This window comes from Thamnophis sirtalis, unplaced genomic scaffold (assembly GCF_051295495.1).
Source record: "Thamnophis sirtalis isolate CommonGarterSnake01/CBP01778 unplaced genomic scaffold, rThaSir2_p1.2 scaffold_3, whole genome shotgun sequence".
Taxonomy (NCBI): domain Eukaryota; kingdom Metazoa; phylum Chordata; class Lepidosauria; order Squamata; family Natricidae; genus Thamnophis; species Thamnophis sirtalis.
The window spans coordinates 158,838,368-158,860,429 of NW_028261383.1; the positions used below are offsets into that span (position 1 = coordinate 158,838,368).

The 22,062-nt window shown below is 40.0% G+C and overlaps 1 protein-coding gene across 4 annotated transcripts in view; it reads right to left on the reverse strand.

Moving 5' to 3' along the window:
• Positions 1–6,181: 6,181 nt before the first annotated feature.
• Positions 6,182–22,062, reverse strand: part of ARHGEF25 (Rho guanine nucleotide exchange factor 25) — an 81,562-nt gene continuing 65,681 nt past the window's right edge. For 2 of the 4 annotated variants that reach the window (XM_087710582.1, XM_087710585.1), the window contains 4 exons: positions 20,907–21,087; positions 14,765–14,985; positions 13,001–13,105; positions 6,182–6,650 (listed from right to left, as the gene is read on the reverse strand). In XM_087710582.1, the coding sequence (XP_087566708.1) occupies positions 6,540–6,650; positions 13,001–13,105; positions 14,765–14,985; positions 20,907–21,087 (618 nt within the window). In that variant the 3' untranslated portion in view covers positions 6,182–6,539. Of the gene's footprint in view, positions 6,651–12,989; positions 13,106–14,764; positions 14,986–20,906; positions 21,088–22,062 lie in introns of all 4 variants that reach the window. The other 2 variants (XM_087710583.1, XM_087710584.1) reach the window with 2 other exon arrangements.

Sequence of the window (22,062 nt, forward strand, 5' to 3'; positions counted from 1 at the left end):
TGTTAAACGAAGAGGCCTAAAAGAGCAGAGATGAGGTCAAAGAAGCAAGGCTACAACAGGGCTACGGTATCTGGGCTGCAAAAATCTGGACACCCACCAGATAGCAGCAAAGAAATTGGTTGTTTTATATACTTTTGCTACCAGCTGCTGATTTGGAGCCCTTGCTAAGGTGCAACTGAATTCATTTTACACCCAATGCTAGTATTGCCCTATCATATTGTTTTCTCAAAACCTGGCAACTAGAGGTCAGTGGGATGCTATGAAGTCTCCGACAGAAAATCCTGCCAATGTTGCCTAGCAAGAATGAATGATTGGCTAGGTCCATTAAAGTCAATAGTGATGCTTGAGCCCCCTCAATTCCATTGGTATAAAAACAGGAGCAGGTAGATACCATATTTTTTTGGAGTATAAAACACATCGAGATATTGCAGAGGTAATTTTTTTTTTAAGTTAGTGCACTCTGCAGACCTCCCAAACCCTCTGCAAGCCTCATTTTTTGTGAAAAACGGGGCATGCAGAGTTTGAGAGGCCTGCAAAGTGTTCCTGGGGGCTGGGGGTGTGTGTGTAAAAAAATGAGAAAAAATGGCCCGTTTTTTGTGAAAACTGGCCCATTTTTTGCCAAAAAAGGACATGCATAGCATTTAGGAGGCTTGTAGTGTGTTCCTAGAGGCTGGGGGGGGGCAAAAATGAGGAAAAAAACGCCTGTTTTTCACTCATTTTTGCCCTCCCCAGCCCCCAGGAGCACTCTGGAAGCCTCCTAAAGGCTATGCATGTCCATTTTTGTGAAGGGGTGGGGTTTCGGGAGGCCAAAAAATGTCCAGTGTATAAAATACACCCAGATCTTCACCCTCTTTTTTGGGGGGGGGGGAATAGGTGTGTATTATACTCTGAAAAATATGGTAATTTTTTTGTGTCAGGAGGCCAGATAGTACATTGTGGCCTCTATGGGACTAAATGGCTGCCAGGTCACAAAACTGCTATTTCTGGAAGACAAATTGGTGAGTTGCTCCCCACTACTCCCCACAACTACTTCAAACCTCCCCTCCCTCACCTTATGTTCCTTATAGCTCTAGATTGCTTTTGGGAGGAGCTATGTTGTTCTTTTATCTAGGCTCAAGAGTACATTTCTAACAGAAAACTGGATTGCAATGCAAAGTATTTTTATTTTCTAAATATGGTTATTAGACCTGAAGGCAGCTTTGGGAAATAAAAGAGACTAGCGCTTTGCTTTGCGGCATGTCAATTTCCAACTAGCTTTTTTATTTTATTTTAAAACATCTTCAAAATATTAGTGTTGGATAAGGAGCCTAATGGTGATCGGGGAAGTGTCCATAGAAACAATCAAATGCATGCACCGAATGGAAGTTAATAGGAAATTAATGCCTTGGGTTATCTTGAGAATTGGAAGCAAGTACAAAACAGAGTTGACCCACATAGATGAATCTATATACCGGTACTATTAAAAAAATATTGTCTCTGATTGATTGTAACCTTCAACTGGATGAAATAGTGCATCATAGGGCGACCGTTTGTGAATCGATGTATCTCAAATGAGAGAATGCGGTTTTGTGACTCCTCCTGATTGAAATGTGGTAAAGTTGTGTCTGCTTCAGTGCTGCTGCACTGCCAAAGTTAGCTGCAGCCAGCCCATGGTTATGTGATCATCGTTTCCAATGCTCCTTCCAACTTTCTACAACAAAAGTCAGTGGGGAAGCTGTCAGGAAATTGCTCTTGCTCCCACTGTTTTTTGTTTTTTTGTTTTGCCTGCCAATAATCATTTGGTTTCTCCATTAGGTAAGGAAGTATCTCTGAAACAATGAGCCAATGTGGCATGGGTTGTCTAATACACTTTTAAATAAATTCTCAGATAAAGTTCCCTTTGAGTTGAGTGTGATTTCTGGGGACTTGATCAACACATCGACACATCAGTTTGCAAGAGGGTCATCTAACTGCCTTCTGGATTTTTTTTTTTACTTTCTCATTTCATTTAGTGTCATGAGGTTCCAAGTGATCTCCCATCCAAATATTCACAGAAGACAATCCCACTTCTGAACCTAGATAAGGTCTGCTAGGAGGCAGTTTCCATTCATTTACAGAAAGATCTGAGACTACACGGAAAGCCCAAAGATTCCATGAGAGCAGGAATGGGCTTCAAAATGTTTAGCCAGGGATTCTCTGCCCGGTTGCTGGCTGGGCGTGGCCTAGTCGGCCTCTACTTCACGGTGGTGGGGGCTTTTTGCCCTTCCTGGACTCCGGAGGCTTTCCTTGAGCCTCTGGGAGGGAGAAAATGGCCTTCCCAGGCTCCGAAGGCCCTCTTGAGGCCAGAAACAGGCCTATTTCGGGCCTTTCCGAACATCTGGTAGGTCCATTTTTGTGCTCTCCCCGAGCCTCTGTGCACGCCCTACACTTACCTGCATCCAAAATAGATCGCCTGGGGACTCTTGGGAGGGGAGAGGTGGGTGGGGCCAGCCAGGAGTGGGATTTGGGAGTTCTCAGAATTGCACAGTATCTTAGCTAGAGGTTCTCCCAACCCCTGCGAATCTCCATCAGCCCACCCCTGCATGAGAGTATAACCAGTCAAAACTGGTGTGGGGAAACATAAGTATATAGTAGTTGAGCAATCGCAAGTCACAAAGTAATAATGTTATTACCTCCATCACCACCTTGGCCCCTGATCTCCACAGCACTGAAAGAAAATCTAGCATCTAACCAGGTTTTTTTTTCCTATTCTCTATCCTACTGCTTCTCAATCTTGGCAATTTATGTAGACATCAATTCCCAGAATTCCTCAGATTTAGAGCATTCTGGGACTTTTTGAGTCCACAAGTCTTAAAAGATGCCCATGTTGAGAAATACTGCTGTGTCCTATATCTTTGATGTTGGCATCACAGGTTTTGAATTATTTTTGCAGTTCATGAAACAACATAGTTTGAATTCTTTTAAACGTTTGTTTTGCACTAAAAATTGTAACAGCATTAACAAATGTAGAGGGTGCAGAGGGCCCCCAGGATATATAGAGTGTTTTGCTTTTTTCTTGGGTCATTTCATAAAAAATAAGAATTTACAGATAAGCTTAATATCGCCTGGTGAATGTTGATACTAGCCCAGCCTTCTCTGTTTTGCTGTGATTTAAGCAAGCAAACCAGTATGCAATGAAAAGGGCTCCATAAGCTAGTGTGAAGCTGTGACTCATATGCTTGTGAACATGAATATATACATCTTCATGATAATGACTGAAAATTCAGACATGGCCTTCTTGTTGATATGCTAGTTTCATCTCTGCAGTGTCTCTCTCCCCTCCTCCCCTGCCCTCAGGTAGAAGCACTCAAACCTTTGATTTCCAGTGTCTGCAATTAGTAACAAAAATGTTGAGGAACATTTTTACCAACTCATTTGCTGCTTCTGTGATATTAAGTGATGAAAGGTTGAAGGTAAATTTATCTTTCAATGAAAACACAGAAATAAAGGTGGAACACCCTCATGGTGTATTCTTTTGTCATATTTCACTGTGGAATTTATAGCTCTTTCGCGTTGGGGTTCCTCTGTGCATGCATCCATTACCACACACACACACACACACACACACACACACACACTCAAAATGTCCATCTTTGACTGGTGGGAAAGCTGATGTGGCTTGGTGCTTTGTCTTCATGGAAACCTCTAGAACAAAATTGTGCTTAAAAGAGAAAGAAAAAATGCTGTCTGAGCTTGGTTTGCAATACAATACAATACAATAGCAGAGTTGGAAGGGACCTTGGAGGTCTTCTAGTCCAACCCCCTGCCTAGGCAGGAAACCCTATGCCATTTCAGACAAATGGCTATCCAACATCTTCTTAAAGACTTCCAGTGTTGGGGCATTCACAACTTCTGGAGGGAAGTTGTTCCACTGATTAATCGTTCTAACTGTCAGGAAATTTCTTCTCAGTTCTAAGTTGCTTCTCTCCTTGATTAGTTTCCACCCATTGCTTCTTGTTCTGCCCTCAGATGCTTTGGATAATAGTTTGACTCCCTCTTCTTTGTGGCAACCCCTGAGATATTGGAACACTTTTCTTGTTTCATTAACCAAACTAGGTGACATCATCAGTGCACGACCAAGCTCAGAGAGCACCAAGGAGTCTACATTTCAACCCCGGGTTGCAAATATTCCCCTTTATTGGTGCATACCTGAATTTCAGCTTAAAAAATGCACACCCAGCTCAGAACCATATGGAAGCAGAGTAAACTAGTAGCTAATCAGAGGTGGGTTGCTCCCAGTTCAGCCCAGATTGGGCAAACCGGTAGTGGTGGCGCTGGGAGGCTCCCCCAACTCATCCAGACATTTCTGCGCATACGCAGAAGCATCATACATACACACACGAGAGAACCAGTAGTTTAAAAAAAATGGAAACCCACCACTGTAGCTGATTCTCCCTTCCACAGAGGACTTGAGACATTCATCTTTTCATGACAACAACAGTCTACTAGGGAATGAAGCTGAGAAGATGCAATTTTGTTCTCCAATGGACAGATAGATCCTTTCAGGCTGCCTCCAGCTCTACTTGAGATAATCTTGCGCACACACTACTGCTGTCAGTTCCTTTGTGACCGAAAACTCCAGAGGGGCTCTGTTCCTCCTCTTAATTGCCACGGAAACCAGCCATCACCTTTGTGTCCACAGGGCTGTCACTGCTACATCACAATGGGGTCTTTAACACAATTAGCCCCACAGTGGAATCTTTGAGAAAAGTGTCAGCTGGTGTTTTAACCAAGATGGATGCATGAGTTGCTCTAGTCTTTGAGATACCTCCTTGTGAGTAAATTATGAATATACATTGGTATTCTTTTGCCTGAGCGTTGGCACCCCAAAAAAGGATACAGCAGTAATAACTAACCCAGTTGTGGCAAGTTGGGCTAAGCAAGTGTCAAGCCCCCACCTCCAGGGATGACCTGTTTCCAGTACCATCCAAGCTGTATGCCAGCAAAAGGGCATTGCCTCAGAGGTTAAACTTCTTCTGAAGCAAGTTTGGTAGACCTACATTATTTCTTTTTTGGACAATGGAAGGTATCATCTGGGCATTGCTTGGGTAACAAGTATTGGGCGGGGGAGGGGGGAATTCTCTTATAGTTTGCCTAGTATTTTGCTTTTCTGCTTTTTTAAAAAAATGTATTAATGTATTTATTGTGTTTAAATGTTGGCAGAGCTATATATATTTTTCTACGAGTGGTTCCCGTTGTTTTTCATACTCAGTTTTAGGTCATTTCGGAAGGACGTAGAGAAATACAATTTCTAGTTTTTATCTTCCTAGATAGAAATGTTTATGTGTTTTTAACAGGAGGCACTTTTTGAACTTAATACCTGGTGAATGGGATGGCTGATGCTCCTTTCACTTGCAAATTTTAGAGGAAACAAATGCAAAAACTGCTTAATTGAAAATAACCTTTTTCTTTGTTTCATAAAGAATGTTTCTGACCACTATCAGGATGAACTTGTAAGCCGAGCTGCCTCTGTCAAAATAGGCTGTGTGGCCTTTGAAGTGTAAAAGAACCAAGCTTCTTTCATTTATTATCTCGGAGACTGTTGTTAAAAGGGGCTTGACAGGAGAAATCCCCTTTCCCAACCCTTTCCTCTCATGTATTAAGTTAAATCCTATTAATTCAGGATTTATAGATAGGAAGTTTTCCTTGATCCCTCCATACTGATGTTAATTGACAAATCTTGCACACTAATACAGTAGATAGCCCTTGAGCTGGGATGCAATGATGTGCCAGTGACAGCTAAAATGGATTAATAGCTGATAAATCCTGAGAATCAAACTAAGATCTCGATTTTTTTTAGAATGTAATAGCTACATTCACACCTTCCTATTTCCTATGCAGTGATAGTTTTCTCTAATGACCAGGATGATGGATTCTGTAATCTAAATGACGAAAGAGCTTGTATTGAGCTAAATAGATGCATGAATAGTTTAAAGTATAATTTGAAAGTGGGAAGGGAAGAAAATATTACCTTAGTACAATGAGAATTCAAGACTCCCTGCCTAACACTTTAGTGTTCAGTTATGAAGAATTGGAGAAAATAGAGAATTTGACATATACCCCACAAGCTACTCATGAAGAAATGTTATGGAAATCAGCTGGGGAAATCAGCTTTTCCTGATGTCTGTGCAGATTTTGTGTGATGCAATTTACTTCCTTGTTTGTTTTAATTAAAATCTTTTATTACAACGAACAAAATATTCTCATTTCACATAATCGAAACCCCGCATCCAAGAGCCCCCCACGTAAAGCCCCTAGAGCCCCACAGCATGCATATACTGGGGTCTAGGGAAGGGCCTTCAGCATTATGCTCTGATCCCAATATGGGGTCCTGCACCCATATAAGGAAGGGGGGTGAAGTCTGGGCATTTTGAGCAGGATCAGAGGACAGCAAAACCTTCCACCCCAGTGTTGCCACGTTTCTCTTTCCTCCAGAGAAGCCAGAGAGAGGGAGGTGGGTGTTAAGATATCCCCAGCTGAAGTGCCTGCCTGACAGAGACCACCATCCTGCAATCCAAGGGTCACAGCTCATTCTCGTCAAGTTTGGCAAGTTGGGCACTGCCTTGAGGGACATTAATTTCTGGGACCTCGGGATCGGGGAGCAGCGGCCTGGCATCATCTTCAATCAGGATCTAATGGGAGGGACAAAGAGATGGTCAACTACAGAAATATGACCAAGGCTGATATAACTGCTATTTGCTAGGGTCATTTATAGTAGTTCAGTATATTTAGAAAAAAAATAATTTGTAAAGCAAAGCAATCCAAATTTCTCCTTAAAGAAAGCTGAACTCTAATCTGCATACATTGTGCACAATTTCATTACAGCCAGCAGCTCAATCCTGACTGGCTCAAGGTTGACACAGACTTTCCACTCTTCTGAGGTCGGTAAAATGAGGACCCAGATTTTTGGGGGTAATAGGCTGTTATTGTAATTTGTCCAGAGAGGACCGTAAAGCACTATGAAGCAGTATAAATTATATACGGTCCAGATTCAGGACCATCCAATATTTTGTCTCCCCAAAACATATTTCTAGAACATGAAATATCACCATTTGTTTCCATTCTCGCAAAATGTGATTTGATACTATTATTTTAAAATGAGAATTAAATTACTTTTACAGCTATAGGCAAATATGTTATCTAAGAATATTTCACCTATATATATGTTTAATTGGTTCACGATTTACTTTTCTTCAGCTAATTATAACATGGACAATAGTGATCCTACTTGCAATGACCTACTCTTTTCTATCAGCAGCTTTCCCAGAGCATGAAATGTATCAACAGCAGCATCTTCAATATTTACTACACTGATTGTCCAAAAGACAAGGGGATAATGGTAGGCATCACTGCAAGTAAAACTGAAGTCTCTTGAATCTCTTAAACACAACAAATCCTCTGCAAACTTGAAAGATGATATAGTGGTCAAGAATATCAAACTGAGGGAAGAGAACTCCACTCTCAGCTACAGTATGTAGTTCCTTAGTAAAAGTATTTTAACACCACTCATAGTATTATTGTATGAATAATAATGACTAGACAGCAGCAATGCATGCAAGCTCCAGTTCCTCAACAAAAAGTGAAATAAAGAAACTGGGTATCACTTCCCTGACAAAGAAATGCACAAAATATATTTAAATAATAATAATAATAGGTAGTGTATCCATTTCACTTTACATATATATAATAGAGATAAATGATGGGTATCAGATGCCTAAGCGATAAGCTACTTGCAAGCTGTTCCTTATGTTACCTGCATCTGCATAACCAACCCATCTTCTACTCCCATGATGTCGTCACCCCAGGACAGCTCACGCCTCCCCCCGGCCAGCTGGTTTTCGGGTCTGTGCCGTGCATGCGCAGGTGGCAGGGTGCATGAGGGAGATGTGCGCACAGGCACAAGGGTTGGGGAAGGGCACATGCACATTCACAGGGGTCATGCACACATGCATGGGGTGGGGCACGTGGGGGGGTGTCACATGCGCATTGCATTATGTGTGCATGAGTGCTTTGGTACGTTCCAACAAAAAGGTTAAGCCATCACTGTTCTACTTCCTTTTCTCCCTCATCCAATTCACTGCAATTTAATCCTACATCAGTCTGGTCACTCTATGGATTTGATGAAATGAGCTACAGCTCACAAAAGCTTACACTTTTTAATAACATTTGTTAGTCAAAATAGGTGTCATCAGATTCTGGTTCTTTTGTCCAGAAGGGATGACTGTATATGAAATGAGACAGCTGTGTCTAGGAATTTTTTATATATACAATAACTTGTAGAAAATCTATGACATAAAATGCCCTGCCATATTTTTACATCCACCACCACCCCAACTGAAGAAAATTACAAGTAAATGAGAGGAAAGAAACTGCATGGAAAACCTAGTGTGGTTTTAATGCCCAGAAGTTAAGGATATATTTTATAGAAGTAGCTTCTCTACCTGCTAATTAATACATATGTATGTTGTACAAAGTGCACCTGTGTACAAAAAATCCATTTGTTTGTATTCCCCATGCATGGGCAGTTGAGAAGAAAAAGTCGGAAGAAAGGGGGACAGAGTGTCAAAGTCCTTAGTCATTATATTATGGCATGTGATACATTAATGAAAAATGTTATTTATCATAATCTGACTTCATAAAAAAGAGAAATGGAATCAGGCAAATGAACCAAATTATGTTGATAGAAGTGTGCAGCTGAGCTGTACCTGGTGGGAGACCCATGAATGGACAGATTCCTAAGAACTAACATTCCTACCAGATGAGATAGATTAATAGCAATAGCACAGACTTACTGTATTTTTCGGAATATAAGACACAGTATTTTTTCCCTCAAAAAGAGGGTGAAAATCTGGGTGCATCTTATACACTGAATACAGCATTTTTGGCCTCCCAAAACCCCTCCCCCTTTGCAAAAATGGCCATGCATAGCCTTTAGGAGGCTTCCAGAGTGCTCCTGGGGGCTGAGGAGGGCAAAAATGAGTGAAAAATGGGCCATTTTTTACTTGTTTTTGCCCCCCCAGCCCCCAGGAGCACTCTAGAAGCCTCCTAAAGGCTATGCATGCCCTTTTTTTGACAAAAAACAGGCCTGTTTTTTGCGAAAAAGAGACTGTTTTTGACAGGTCTGCAGAGTGCAAATTTTTTTTTTCCCATTTGCCTCTTCAAAATCTTGGTGCATCTTATACTCTGGTGCGTCTTATACTCCAAAAAATACAGTATATACCGCTTAATACTTCAATGTCTTGCCCACTGAGGTAGGCTTTAGTGTCATTTTGATCAGGAAAATTATGGTTGCTTTGATATTTTAAAAATAGGGTTAGCAAACCAGTCTCCTGGTGGTTCACAGAGAAGCAATTCCTACATATTCAGTTGTCTTGAAACATTATTGGTGTTTAGAGAGAGCCGGGGAGGGGGCAGACTAGCAGAGAAAAGAAATGGCCCAGGTACTGTCTATTGTTTTTACATATCATCTAATCTTTTAATCCCTGTAGGTTAATCATTATTCATAGAAAAATGATTCCATAAGAATAGTCATTTCCTCAATCAGATAATCAGAAATGGTGAATGCTATTTCAGTTCTGCAGAAAGTGCAAGACTCTCGGTTTATCTGCATTCTCCTGGCATAACCACAAACCAGAGAGCACCTATGTTTCATCAGAATACAACTTTTTGTGAACAACAAACAGCCTTTTCTGGTAATCATAAGATAATGAGCTTAATGAACTCTATTATGGCGAGTCAGGCTAATTTAATATGTACAGACCATTTGCATGCATGAAAGTGCAACAACATCCTAGGATGGACTATATAAAGATCAGAGGGTCAAAGTATAATTGATGGATAAAAGTACTGAGTGATGACATGAGCTTCCATGATCAAGAACTGCTCAAGAACAGCTAGATAAATCTGTTTTGTTTTGTAAATGGAAGAATACAGGTAATCCTCGACTAACAAACGTTTTATTAGTGACTGTTCAAAGTTAGAACGCTACTGAAAAAAAGTGACATGCTTTTTTTCACACTTATGACAAAGTCCCTATGGGAGTGGGCGGCATACAAATTCTAATAAACTTGAAACTTGAAACCTGTGTTCCATTACAAGATTGATAAAAACCAACTGTCTCAAGACCAATATTTTAGGTTATAAAATAGAAGATAAAGGGGATGTCTCTGTATATGCTGCCCCAGCAGTATATAGCTAGTGTAGGAATTAAGAACTGTCTCCTTTAAGAAACAACCTCATGGGAAATGTAGGCATAACTGCCTTATGGGAAAAGTAGTTCCATGACACGTGATCACATCTCTGTTTATGATTGGCCACTGGGGCATTTTGCCCACATACAAAGTTTGTAGCTGGTCAGTTTGAATAGTAGTGTTTTATATCTCCGCTCAGCATGGGATTGAAATCATCATCTTTTTACACCACATGATGGGACAGATTATGGAAAGTCAGAAGTATCTTAACATTGAACTGTAAATTTTGCTAATAAGAATGCCTGATGATAAAATTGAAAAGATACAGAAGGCCTTAACAATCAGTGTATGGAAGAAAAAATAGAACAATCAGATCAGAAGATGGGAAAAATGGAATTGGAATATAAACAACTTAATAAAGAATTAGAATTATCAATAATCCGACTTGAAAATGAAAGAGCTGCATTTTACTTAAGATTCCAAAACATACCGGAAGAGAAGGAGGAAGACGTAAAAGGAAAAGTGATTAAAATTCTAACTGAATCTCTTAAAAATAAAGAACAAGAATTGAGAGGAGACATTGATGAAGCTTATAGGGTGCATACTAATTATGCCAGAAGACATGGACTCCCGAGAGAAATGTATGTAAGATTTGCAAAAAAATTAACGAGAGATGAAGTGTACAAAAAAATCAGAGAAGAGACAATTACACTACAGGGAAAAGAGTTGATCACGCTCAAACAGATTCCACGAAGAATTCGGGAACAATGTAGGCAGTACCAATTCTTAACAAACCAATTAAATAAAAACAGAATAATGTATAGATGGTTTGTACTTGAAGGGGTTCTAGTATCTTGACAAGGAAAAAGATATAAGATGGAGAATATAGAAGATGCACAGAAAATCTATGAAGAATACCGCAAGAAGAAAATAGAACAAGGAAGCAAGGAGGAATTGGAAAGTGGAGGTCAAGAGAAGAAACATTAGAACATAACGAAAGAAACAGGAGAGAAGAACAGAGGCAAGAAAGAGAGAGAGCAGAGAAGGAATGCGCGAGAGGGAAAAGTCAGATACAAACCAGAAGTAAAAAAACCAACCCCAGTTAAAGATGGATCAAGAAACAACAATTATCACGATAAATTTGAATGAACTGAATGCACCCAAAAAAAAAAAAAAAAGCCCAGATGTTTAATAAAATAAGAAGGTTAAGAATGGTGAAATCAATTCAGGACGATAGCTGGCATATAGACTATAGAACGAAAGAGAAAAAAGGAAATGATATGAAATTATATGGGTTTGTGGAAATACCATCCCCAAGAAAAAATAAATTGAGATTTGAAAGAGACACCTATAACAATAGAAAAAGAAAGGGAGGGAAGAAGGAAGGAGAGGAGAGGAGGAAGGAAGGAGAGAAAGGAGGGAAGGAGGAAGGGAAAGGAGAGGAGGATGGAAGGGAGAGAAAGAGGAGAGATAGTAGGAAAGGAAGAGGAAGAGTGGAGGAGAGGTAAGGGAAGAAGAAAAAGATAAGGAAAGGTGGGTGGAAGGGAGAGAAAGAGAAGGAGAGGAGGGAGGGAGGGAGAAAAAGAGAAAGAGAGAGGGTAGGAAGGGGAAGAGAGAGGGGAAGAGTAGGGGAGAGGTAAGAGAAGAAAGAAGAGGAAGGAGAGGAGGAAGGAAGGAAGTAGAGAAGGAAGGGAGAGAGAAAATAAAAGAAAGAGAAAATAAGGTGGTGTCATAACAGACGCTTGGGATGGTAAACAATACAATCCAAACTGTACCCTATAATCTTTTTAATGGAATAACAATAGTATAAAATTGGCAAAGAAAAAGAATAACCATGTGAATGTATACCTAGAATTGTATGTAAGAGAATAAATGATAGTAAGAATATATATCACATTATAGATAAACAATATTTGGTTATAAATAGCTAAGTATAAATAAATATAGAATTGTACATAAAAATGGATAACAAATAAAGAGACCATGAATGTAAGATAGAAAGGTATAGAAAGGGAAAACACTAACTGCAAAGAAACCGATACAGAACTGCTGTATGATATATGATGGAACTTCTTGTTCCTATGTTGTCTTAAGTCATGTGTTTCTTTTTGTTGATGTGTTTATGTGTGTAAAATAAAAACTAAAAAAAAAAAAAGAATGCCTGATAATAAATTAGATCTGAAAGATTCCTAAGCGTGGAGTAACTGCATGCCCAGAGCAGGCCTACAACGCCCGAGGCAGAACATTGTATGTAAATTGGGCAAAGTGAGCAAAAGGTGTGTATGTGTGCACACACACGTGTGAGTGATTGCACATAACATGCCACGGTTTTTCTATTTTATAGCTAATTTTTTTTTTTGCTCCTGTTTGCCTGCTACTCCTTCCTTTATCTTTTCCACATTGGGAACTCTTCCTAGACTTAAACAGTTTTGGTAGTTATCTGATTACTAATTTATATAACCCCTCTGCTTATATTAGTTGAGAAAATTGTAGTGATCAACAACATGCTGAAACTGAGAAATATATTGAAGGGAGAAATGCATTTAAGATTTGATTCAATTGTGTATCTTTGCTGTCTGCAGTGATTGTGCTTACCAAGCTCTCAAAAGGGGAAGGGAAAGGTTCTTTACAATTACCCTCTCCCAAGACAGAACCCTGGTTACATGCCAAAGGCCAAGGACCAGTGAGTTCGTACTGTATGTGTGCGTGCGTGCATGCAAGTAGAAACTTAAGCTGCAGCAAAAGTAGAAACTTAACCTGTTGTGATTATTCTGAACTCACCAAGAACTCACCAATTGCTGGGTTTCTAGCTGAGGGGCACTGGCGAGCTGCATATCAGGTTGCTCAGAAGGTATGTGAGAGGATTCAGGCCCTGGAGAGCTTTGGCTGTGAGATGGCTATAAGTGAAAAGTGGGATGAAGAGAGAAAATTTGAAGAGAAACGTAGTACAGAAAAGCAGACCAGAAGCTGAGAATTATGGAGATGAGTGGACCATTTTGCATTGGATGTAAGAAATTATCCTTAAAACGATATGATGGTTTTCTACGCTGAAGGCGTATTGTAGCATTCATACCTTCACTGAAGTCATCATTAATTTAGCACATATTTTGATCTCTCTCAAAATGAGAAGAGTGGATTCCATTAATCTAATATAGCAAATGAATCAACTGATCTCCCAGATTAACAAAAATAAGCTCCCAAATCTTTCCCTTCTATTTATGCCTATTTATGACACATGTACATGATTTAATATGCATACAAATGTAATAAATAAAAGAATCAAATAATGTTGAAAAACACATTCCTCTAACAGCAGCCAAATGATCAATGATCAGAAAACACATAATAATCATTGTCTTAATGGCCTCATAATAAATGTATCTGGTTTTTCTACATTAATTAATCTCCACTAAAATTATCTTTTCTCAGTCCCTCTTGCCTAACAGTCTGGTGGGTAAATCATAACTTTGCTGTATATAACTGCGTGTGTGTGCAAAGATTTTTCCCTTGTATGTTCTGTGAGTGATACTAAATAATAATTGTTTAGGAGCAATAGCAGACAATATATTCCCTTCCCACCTGTCCTGTTCTAGTTCTTCTGATATCTCTGCCTCAAGGATGGGCCAAGCAAAAAAATTGGGTTGCTTGGAGCATGGATTTAACTCAGTCAGTCAGTCAGTCAGTCACTCATTCATTCACTCAACAATTTTTCCTATTTCTTAACTGCCCATCTTGGGAGACCATGGAAACCAATTCTGTTCATCTGAATAACCTCTTCTTAACAAAAGAAAGAAATCATCTCCTAGATGAGCTGGAACAGAGTTAAAAAGTCCTATTCTAGGTCTTCCTCAACCTGATTTCCATTTCATTTGACCGTGATTCCATCCTCTCCAACTTTCAGCATTTGGATAGAGCAGATATGATTCATAATAATATAATATATTATATTAATATATAATAATATATATGCTGTACATACAGTTGTCTTGGCATGGACTCAAGAGTCCTTTGATTGTACTGAGTTGTTCAAAATAAAATGATATATGGTAGTCAAATGTATTAGCATTTATTTTTTAATATTTACATAGTATCTTTCAGCATAATTATTTCTAGGACAGTTTATTTAGGAAAGAGCAATATATTAAGTAAATGGGCCCAGTTCTTCACTATTTGTTGAGCTGCTCTATTAAAAGATGGCCAGTAACCTCCTCTCCTATCTTCCCTCCCCCCATCAATAATGGAAATTTTACAAAACCGCATTGATTAGGAATGGAGCAAGAAACTATTTTGTCTTTATGGCAACTGGTTCACAACATATTTCAACCAACAGACAGGATAGAATTATCTTAATTATGAATTGCTGTTTTTATATAATGGTTATTTCAGGCATTCAAATTCTAAGTAGGCTAAGAGCTACTGTTTAATTAAATGAAATGACTGCATTGGATGTTAAGCTTTTCTCTCCAAAGTAGAAAATCTGTGTCAGCCACACACACACACACCAAATTGCTATACTATCTGAGGTGAGAGCCTGACTGATGATCTTCTTGCCTTACCTCAATAGAGGGGAGGGGCTCAGGTGGGGTAGGACCAGGAAGATAAAGGGAAGGCAGAGAGGCATTGTGGGCCTGGAGGCTGGATCCCTTGTTCTGGTCCATGGAGGTCGAGGAGGAGGGCCGGGTAGAGCCACCTGTCAGTGAATGGTGCAGAGCCCCCGTTCGTCCTAGACTGTGGGTTTTGCTTTCTCGGCGCTGGTACTCTATGGGCGACTGCAGTGCTGGGAGGGGAAAAACACAATAGGAACAGACTTTGCTGATCAATGGGGTCAACCTGGTAACATAAAATAATGTACTTTCCAAAAGAGAAGTTGTATGGCATTCACCGAGAACAACAAGAAACCCTTTCTGAACCAAGAGGTAACTTCACTGAGTAGAAGGACTACATGATGATTTACCTGTCTGAATTAGCCATCACATATTAGGCTTACCTGTGGACTAACATCATCTACTGATTCCTCCTATGACTAATGTACTCAGGTGACTACTGGAGAGGATGGAGACCCTGATCTTAACATCATTTTTGAATGATCATTTTGTAAACTGCTCAGAATCACTTAAGAAAGATAGGTGATATAGAAATTTGATAAATAAAATGAAGTAAAATCTTTAAGTAAGATAGATTTCTAAGAGACTTTAAAAATAGTTTTCTTGTTGCTGGCACATTAGGTGAGATTGGGTTTACGAGGGAATTTTAGGGATAAATCCAGTATAATTTAAAATGTCATTGCCCCAGTGGTGCGTTTTTATTGGTTTTAGTACTGGTTCACTCATGCATGCGCTCTCTCTTTCGCGCGCAACGCTTCATTGCATGCACAGAAGCGTCTAGGCAGGTGGGCAGAGCCTCCCGCCACTACAGGTCGGTCAAACAGAGCCGAACCGGGAGCAACCCATCTCTGCATTGCCCCCAATGCAAAATGACAGAATTCTAAAAAATCTACCCAGATTTATTTTGGTTTCCTCATCCCCTTTTTTCTCCTCCAGTTCCCTCTTCTCTGACAAGATGGAAAGTGTCTTTAGCTCCGTCAGCTGTTTGTCCAAATAGGACTGCTGGAGTTCTACCACTTTCAATACCTTGTTGAATGAGCTACAACAGACAATCTACAAACCAGAGTTATTCTCAAAACCAAGTTAGCAGCATTGCGTTCTCCTATGTCTCCTTCGAATCCTGTCATCCTTTCTTCTCTTTTCTACCTTAGCAGCAATTTCAGTTTTTATTTCATGTCATTGGTTAACATCTCCCAGAGAAACAATTTCCTTTGGAGCAAATGCAATGCTTTTTTTTTTTTTTTTGATTCTCCAAATTCTTCCTTTTTCAAACCATTTTACCACTTTCTGTAGACATGGCTTTGATTTTTTTCAACTACAACTACAGCTGGCTGGTTTGTCTTTTCAGCATAGTGTTCTATTTTCTTAACAGCAGAAATTGTTGAGCATAATGTTTTTCTTCTCCTGCATCAGCTAAAGCTTTTATTAATACCTCTGCTTTTGAATTAGGTTCTGCATGTTCTGCAGCAACCAAAACCACAAGTATTTCTTTTTCCTCAAGTATCCAGTTGACAGCTACTCTTTATAACAGTCCCACCCAGTTTCTGTTTCTTTAAAAAATTGATTCCTCTAGACAACCTACTTTTTCCTCAGCTTCAGCCGATCTTCTGAATCAAGGATACAATGATCAAGGATATAGCTAGTCAACCTAATCCTAATCCAGGTAAGGATTTGTACTGGGACCCATGATATCTATAATAAATGGTACAAATTGATGCTGTACAGTATTGTAGTTCTTTCAAGCAACACTCCTTTTCATCTCCATTCACTGAGGGACTTGTCATTGGTGATACAAAAGGGTTTTTGGCTTCCTAATTTGTCTGTCAAATTCAATACAGATTTTTTTTTTTATCCACTGATTTGGTACATAAAACAGACAGGCAGCTATGGTTTATCATTTCCTCAAATTGGGATTCTCTTATTTGTCAATCTCATAACATTTAATAATTAAAAGTCCATATTGGCATACTTCTTAAACTTTACTATCCCCCCCCTCTTTTTTTGGCCAGTATGGGTTATCTAAAATAATAGTCTTCAGATGTTCCTTTTTTTAAACCATAGTTATAACCTGTCCTCCATGTAACTCTTCTGCAACTACTGTGTATTTAAACCTCTTGTATATAGTTGGTTTAAAGACATTCAAAGCAGCTTATTCTTCAGAAAAGTTGTTCTATGTCTCTGCCAGCTCTCCTCAAATCAAACATAGTATGAATATCATGGTTTTTGTTCCTTAGGTTCCATTAAAAACCAACAGAAAGATGTATGGATACGTGATAAAACCTAATGGTATCTTTCCGTTGAAATTTCACCGGCAATATTTCTTTTTCATAATGGTGAGCCTTTATATCTCAACGGCATTTGAATGTTTTTCTTTTATTCTCTTTAATCTTTTTTTCCCCTCAACCTATTCTGTTCCCTGAAAATATTTATAAATATTTCATTTATTTCACTACTCATTTAGTCAATAACAATCTCATATCTTTCATGCTGGTTTTATAACATAAGATCCATTTGTCCTCACATTAAAAAATAAAATAAACTAGCTTTGTTCATCATCCAGGATCTGGAATTAATTTTTGTTAAATCAAAAATCAGCCATGGTGGTGCAGTAGCTAGAATGTAGTATTGAAGGCTAACTCTGTCCACAGTCAAAGTTCAATTCTCACCGGCTCAAGGTTGATTCAGCCCTCCATCCTTCTTCTGAGGTCAGTTAAACGAGGGCCCAGATTGTTGGGGGCAATAGGTTGACTCTGTAAACTGCTTAGAGAGGGCTGTAAATCACTGTGAAGTGGTATATAAGTCTAAGTGCTATTGCTATCAATGTTCTTTTTTCTTGTTGTTGTTAGTTGCGAAGTCATGTCCGATGAATCACAACTCCATGGACAATGTTCCTCCAAGCCTTCCTGTACTTACCATCCTGTGGAGTCCATTTAAGCTCACACCTGCTGCTTTGGTGACTCCATCCAGCCACCTCATTCTCTGTCATCCCTTTCTTCTTTTGCCCTCAATCTTTCCCAGCATGAGGCTCTTCTCCAGTGAGTCCTTCCTTCTCATTAGGTGGCCAAAGTAGTTGAGTTTCATCTTCAGGATCTGGCCTTCTAAAGAGCAGTCAGGCGTGATCTCCTCTAGGACTGACCGGTTTGATCGCCTTGCAGTCCAAGGGACTTGCAGGAGTCTTCTCCAGCACTACAGTTCAAAGGCCTCAATTCTTTGGCGCTCAGCCTTTCTTATAGTCCAACTTTCACAGCCATACGTTGCAACTGGAAAAATCAGTCTTTTTTCTATGGGCCTATTTTCTCTGTTGTTTCTAATTTTCTGTGCTATCCTTTAAAATTATTTTTTCCCCCAGATTTTCTTGATTCCCATCTCACTTTTTCTTAAAGCTTTTAGTCAGTGTAATATTTAGGGAAGTGCTGTCTGCCTCTCATTTATTCAGAAGGCCATTTTTTTATAAACAACTGAAAATGTTTATATCACATGACCAGAAAGATTTATAAACAATTTATAAAAATATACATTTTTGAGGGAAGAAGAACAGGCTCTTTCCACAGGCCTTGAAATAGACATAGAATCAAGCCTTTGTAGGATTTGTCACTGGTTATGAATTGTTAGTATGTCTATGATTTTTACTTCTTTATCATTGTTCTTACTGTTAAAAGTTGTTAGTTGCCTAGTGTCTTGTGGACTCAGGCAACTTCTAAATTTTAAAATTAAAGTAAATATTTCCAGTGAAAAAAAATTGGAAATATTGAAAAAGCAACATAAGCAAACTTGCAGGTTTTGCCTTCACTTTCTGTGTAACGAGTAGAACGGCCTCCACTCGGGATTCTGGAGCTCCCTTCCTTCAAATGTGTTTTGTGTTGTGTTTGATCTGCACAAATCAAAGCACCCCCTTCTGAGACATGTTTGTTGCATCTGTGTTCACTTTCATTAAGACCTGATCTTATTAGAATGGAAATTATAGACGAATTGACAAGTGGGAATCACATCTTTGAATAACACAAACCTTCCTAGGAGTAAAAAAATCAGCATGCAGGCAGCAAGCAAGCTGACATGGAACTGTTGCCCTGGTTCCTTACCTATTAGAAGGACTCCCTGAGAAATAAGCCCAATTTCTGCCTACAGGGATCACAAAATCTCCAGAACCGTAAAGCCTACAAACTTGAAATTTGGCACGTATATTCCTCGTGGCTTCTAGGTGCTCGATAACAAAGGATTTTTCGAAATGACCATCAGACCATTAGTATTTCGTATATTATTTATTAACACGCTCTGAGGAGTTAAAATGTTCTACTCCACCTCCCAATCTGAAAACTTGGCTGTGGCCGTGGCCAGTGTGTGACTCATCCAGCCTGCTGGCTGGGAGTTTGGAGAGGAGCCTGAGGGAGAGAAGGGGATAGGAGATGTTTCTGTGGGGCAAGGCCTAGACAGAGAAGGGGATAGGATAGGGGAGGCTTCTGTGAGCCAAGGCTGAGGGAGAGAAGGGGATAGGATAGGGGAGGCTTCTGTGAGACAAGGCTGAGGGAGAGAAGGGGATAGGATATGGGAGGCTTCTGTGAGACAAGGCTGAGGGAGAGAAGGGGATAGGATAGGGGAGGCTTCTGTGAGACAAGGCTGAGGGAGAGAAGGGGATAGGATATGGGAGGCTTCTGTGAGACAAGGCTGAGGGAGAGAAGGGGATAGGATAGGGGAGGCTTCTGTGAGGCAAGGCTGAGGGAGAGAAGGGGATAGGATAGGGGAGGCTTCTGTGAGGCAAGGCTGAGGGAGAGAAGGGGATAGGATAGGGGAGGCTTCTGTGAGACAAGGCTGAGGGAGAGAAGGAGGTAGGATAGGGGAGGCTTCTGTGAGGCAAGGCTGAGGGAGAGAAGAGGATAGGATAGGGGAGGCTTCTGTGGGGCAAGGCTGAGGGAGAGAAGGGGATAGGATAGGGGAGGTTTCTGTGGGGCAAGGCTGAGGGAGAGAAGGGGGTAGGATAGGGGAGGTTTCTGTGGGGCAAGGCCAAGACAGAGAAGGGGATAGGATATGGGAGGCTTCTGCGAGGCAAGGCTGAGGGAGAGAAGGGGATAGGATATGGGAGGCTTCTGTGAGGCAAGGCTGAGACAGAGAAGGGGATAGGATACGGGAGGCTTCTGTGGGGCAAGGCTGAGGGAGAGAAGGGGAGTGGAGAGGTCGATGGTAACTACTCATTAATTTTCAAGCTGTAAGTGTCAATTTATCAAGCTCGATCACATAGTTTCATAGCGCACGGGTATTCAGCTAAGATAGATAGATAGATAGATAGATAGATAGATAGATAGATAGATAGATAGATAGATAGATAGATAGATAGATAGATATAGATGATAGATAGATATAGATGATAGACAGACAGATATTTGTGTATGTGAGAGAGAGGGAGAGACAGAGATTGAAGGTCAAGACTCAAGAGTAACAAAAAGCAAAATAATTAAGAAGGGGAGAATTAAACAGTTCCTTCACTGATGAAACAGTACCTGGATCAAAAATATGAGCCTAGGTAAAATACAAGACCAATCAATCCAAATAGAGCTGTAAGGGACCTTGGAGGTCTTCTAGTCCAACCCCCTGCTCAAGCAGGAGACCTTATACCATTTCAGACAGGTGACTGTCCAGTCTCTTCTTAAAATAAAACTCCAGGGAAGAAGCACCCACAGCTTCTGAAGGCAGCTGTTCCACTGGTTAATTGTCCTCACTGTTAGGAAGTTTCTCCTTAATTCCAGGTTGCTTCTCTCCTTGATTAATTTCCATCCATTGTTTCTTGTCCTGCCCTCTGGTGCTTTGGAAAATAAATTGACCCACTCCTCTTTGTGGCAGCTTCTCAAATACTGGAATACTGCTATCATGTCCCGCTCAATCCTTCTTTTCTCTAGACTAGACAAACCCAAATTGTTCAACCATTCTTCACATGTTTTAGTCTCCGGGCCTTTAATCCAAACTACATGATATTCTGTAAAAGGCTCTAATTCAAATTTGAATTTGAAAATTTTCTTCTTAACTATGAATTACATCCCAAGGCAATTTCTGATAGGAACATTTGAATGGCCAAATTGGTAAGTAGCTGTGTTTTCACTCTTACCGTTAAGGAAGTCACGTTGTGTCTCCAAGATGAGGTTGATATCAGTCACCCAGGCCTGGGCAATTTCCGGTGTTGCTGCCTGCAGTACATAACGGATGGTGCCCCGTTCTGTGCCACGAGAGATCAGTGCAAATTTGCAGGGATCATTGTCCACACAAGGCTCCAGGCCCAAAGAGCTTACCTGGAAGAGAAATTGATCAAGTGGATCAACCTAGAGTTGTGACTGCAACTGAGGCAGATTATGCACTTAATTAAATAAATAAAGATAATAATGAAGTTATCATTTCCCAGGCAACAATGCTAAAAAGCAAGAAAATTATATGAATAAAATAGAAAATTACATGAATAAAATCAGCAATCAAGCAAATTCAAGCCTTTACTTATTTTCTGATAATAAATTTAGACCAGGGGTAGTCAACCTTTTTATACCTACCGCCCACTTTTGTATCTCTGTTAGTAGCAAAATTTTCTAACCGCCCACTGGTTCCACAGTGATTTATAAAGTAGGGAAGTAACTTTACTTTATAAAATTTATAAAGCAGAGTTACAGCAAACCCCTACCGCCCACCATGAAAGCTGGAACGCCCACTAGTGGGCGGTAGGGACCAGGTTGACTACCACTGATTTAGACTTACAGTAGCTTATTCCAATTCATAAAACCTAAAACACGTGCCATACAGTGATATATTGCAAGGGTTTAAAGTACTGTATTACAACCTCAGCATCTTTTTATTTTTTGGCTGCCCATACAGAAATTGTATGACTTTCCGGTTATAAGATTGTAACCTGATGCAAACAGAAATTACATTCATTGATTGGCGTAAGGCAGGGGAGTCAAACTCTCGTCACAGCTTTGTCACATGACAGAATGCGACTTTCCCCCCCCCCCTTCACTAAACCAGGCATAGGCATGGCCAGCATGTGACGTATCCAGCCCAGGGACCGCAAGTTTGACAGCTATGGCGTAAGGCATGGAAATCAAACAAATATTAATTTTTTTCCATTAGATTTGCTGCACTGTTTACTCCATAAGTTCTATTTATTGTTGCACACATATTCTCAAATTGCAGCCATAAGTCCAGATAACTGCCTACATACAAGATAATATCAAATTTACTATGTGGTAGTATGGTATACAAACGCACAAGGCAGAAAG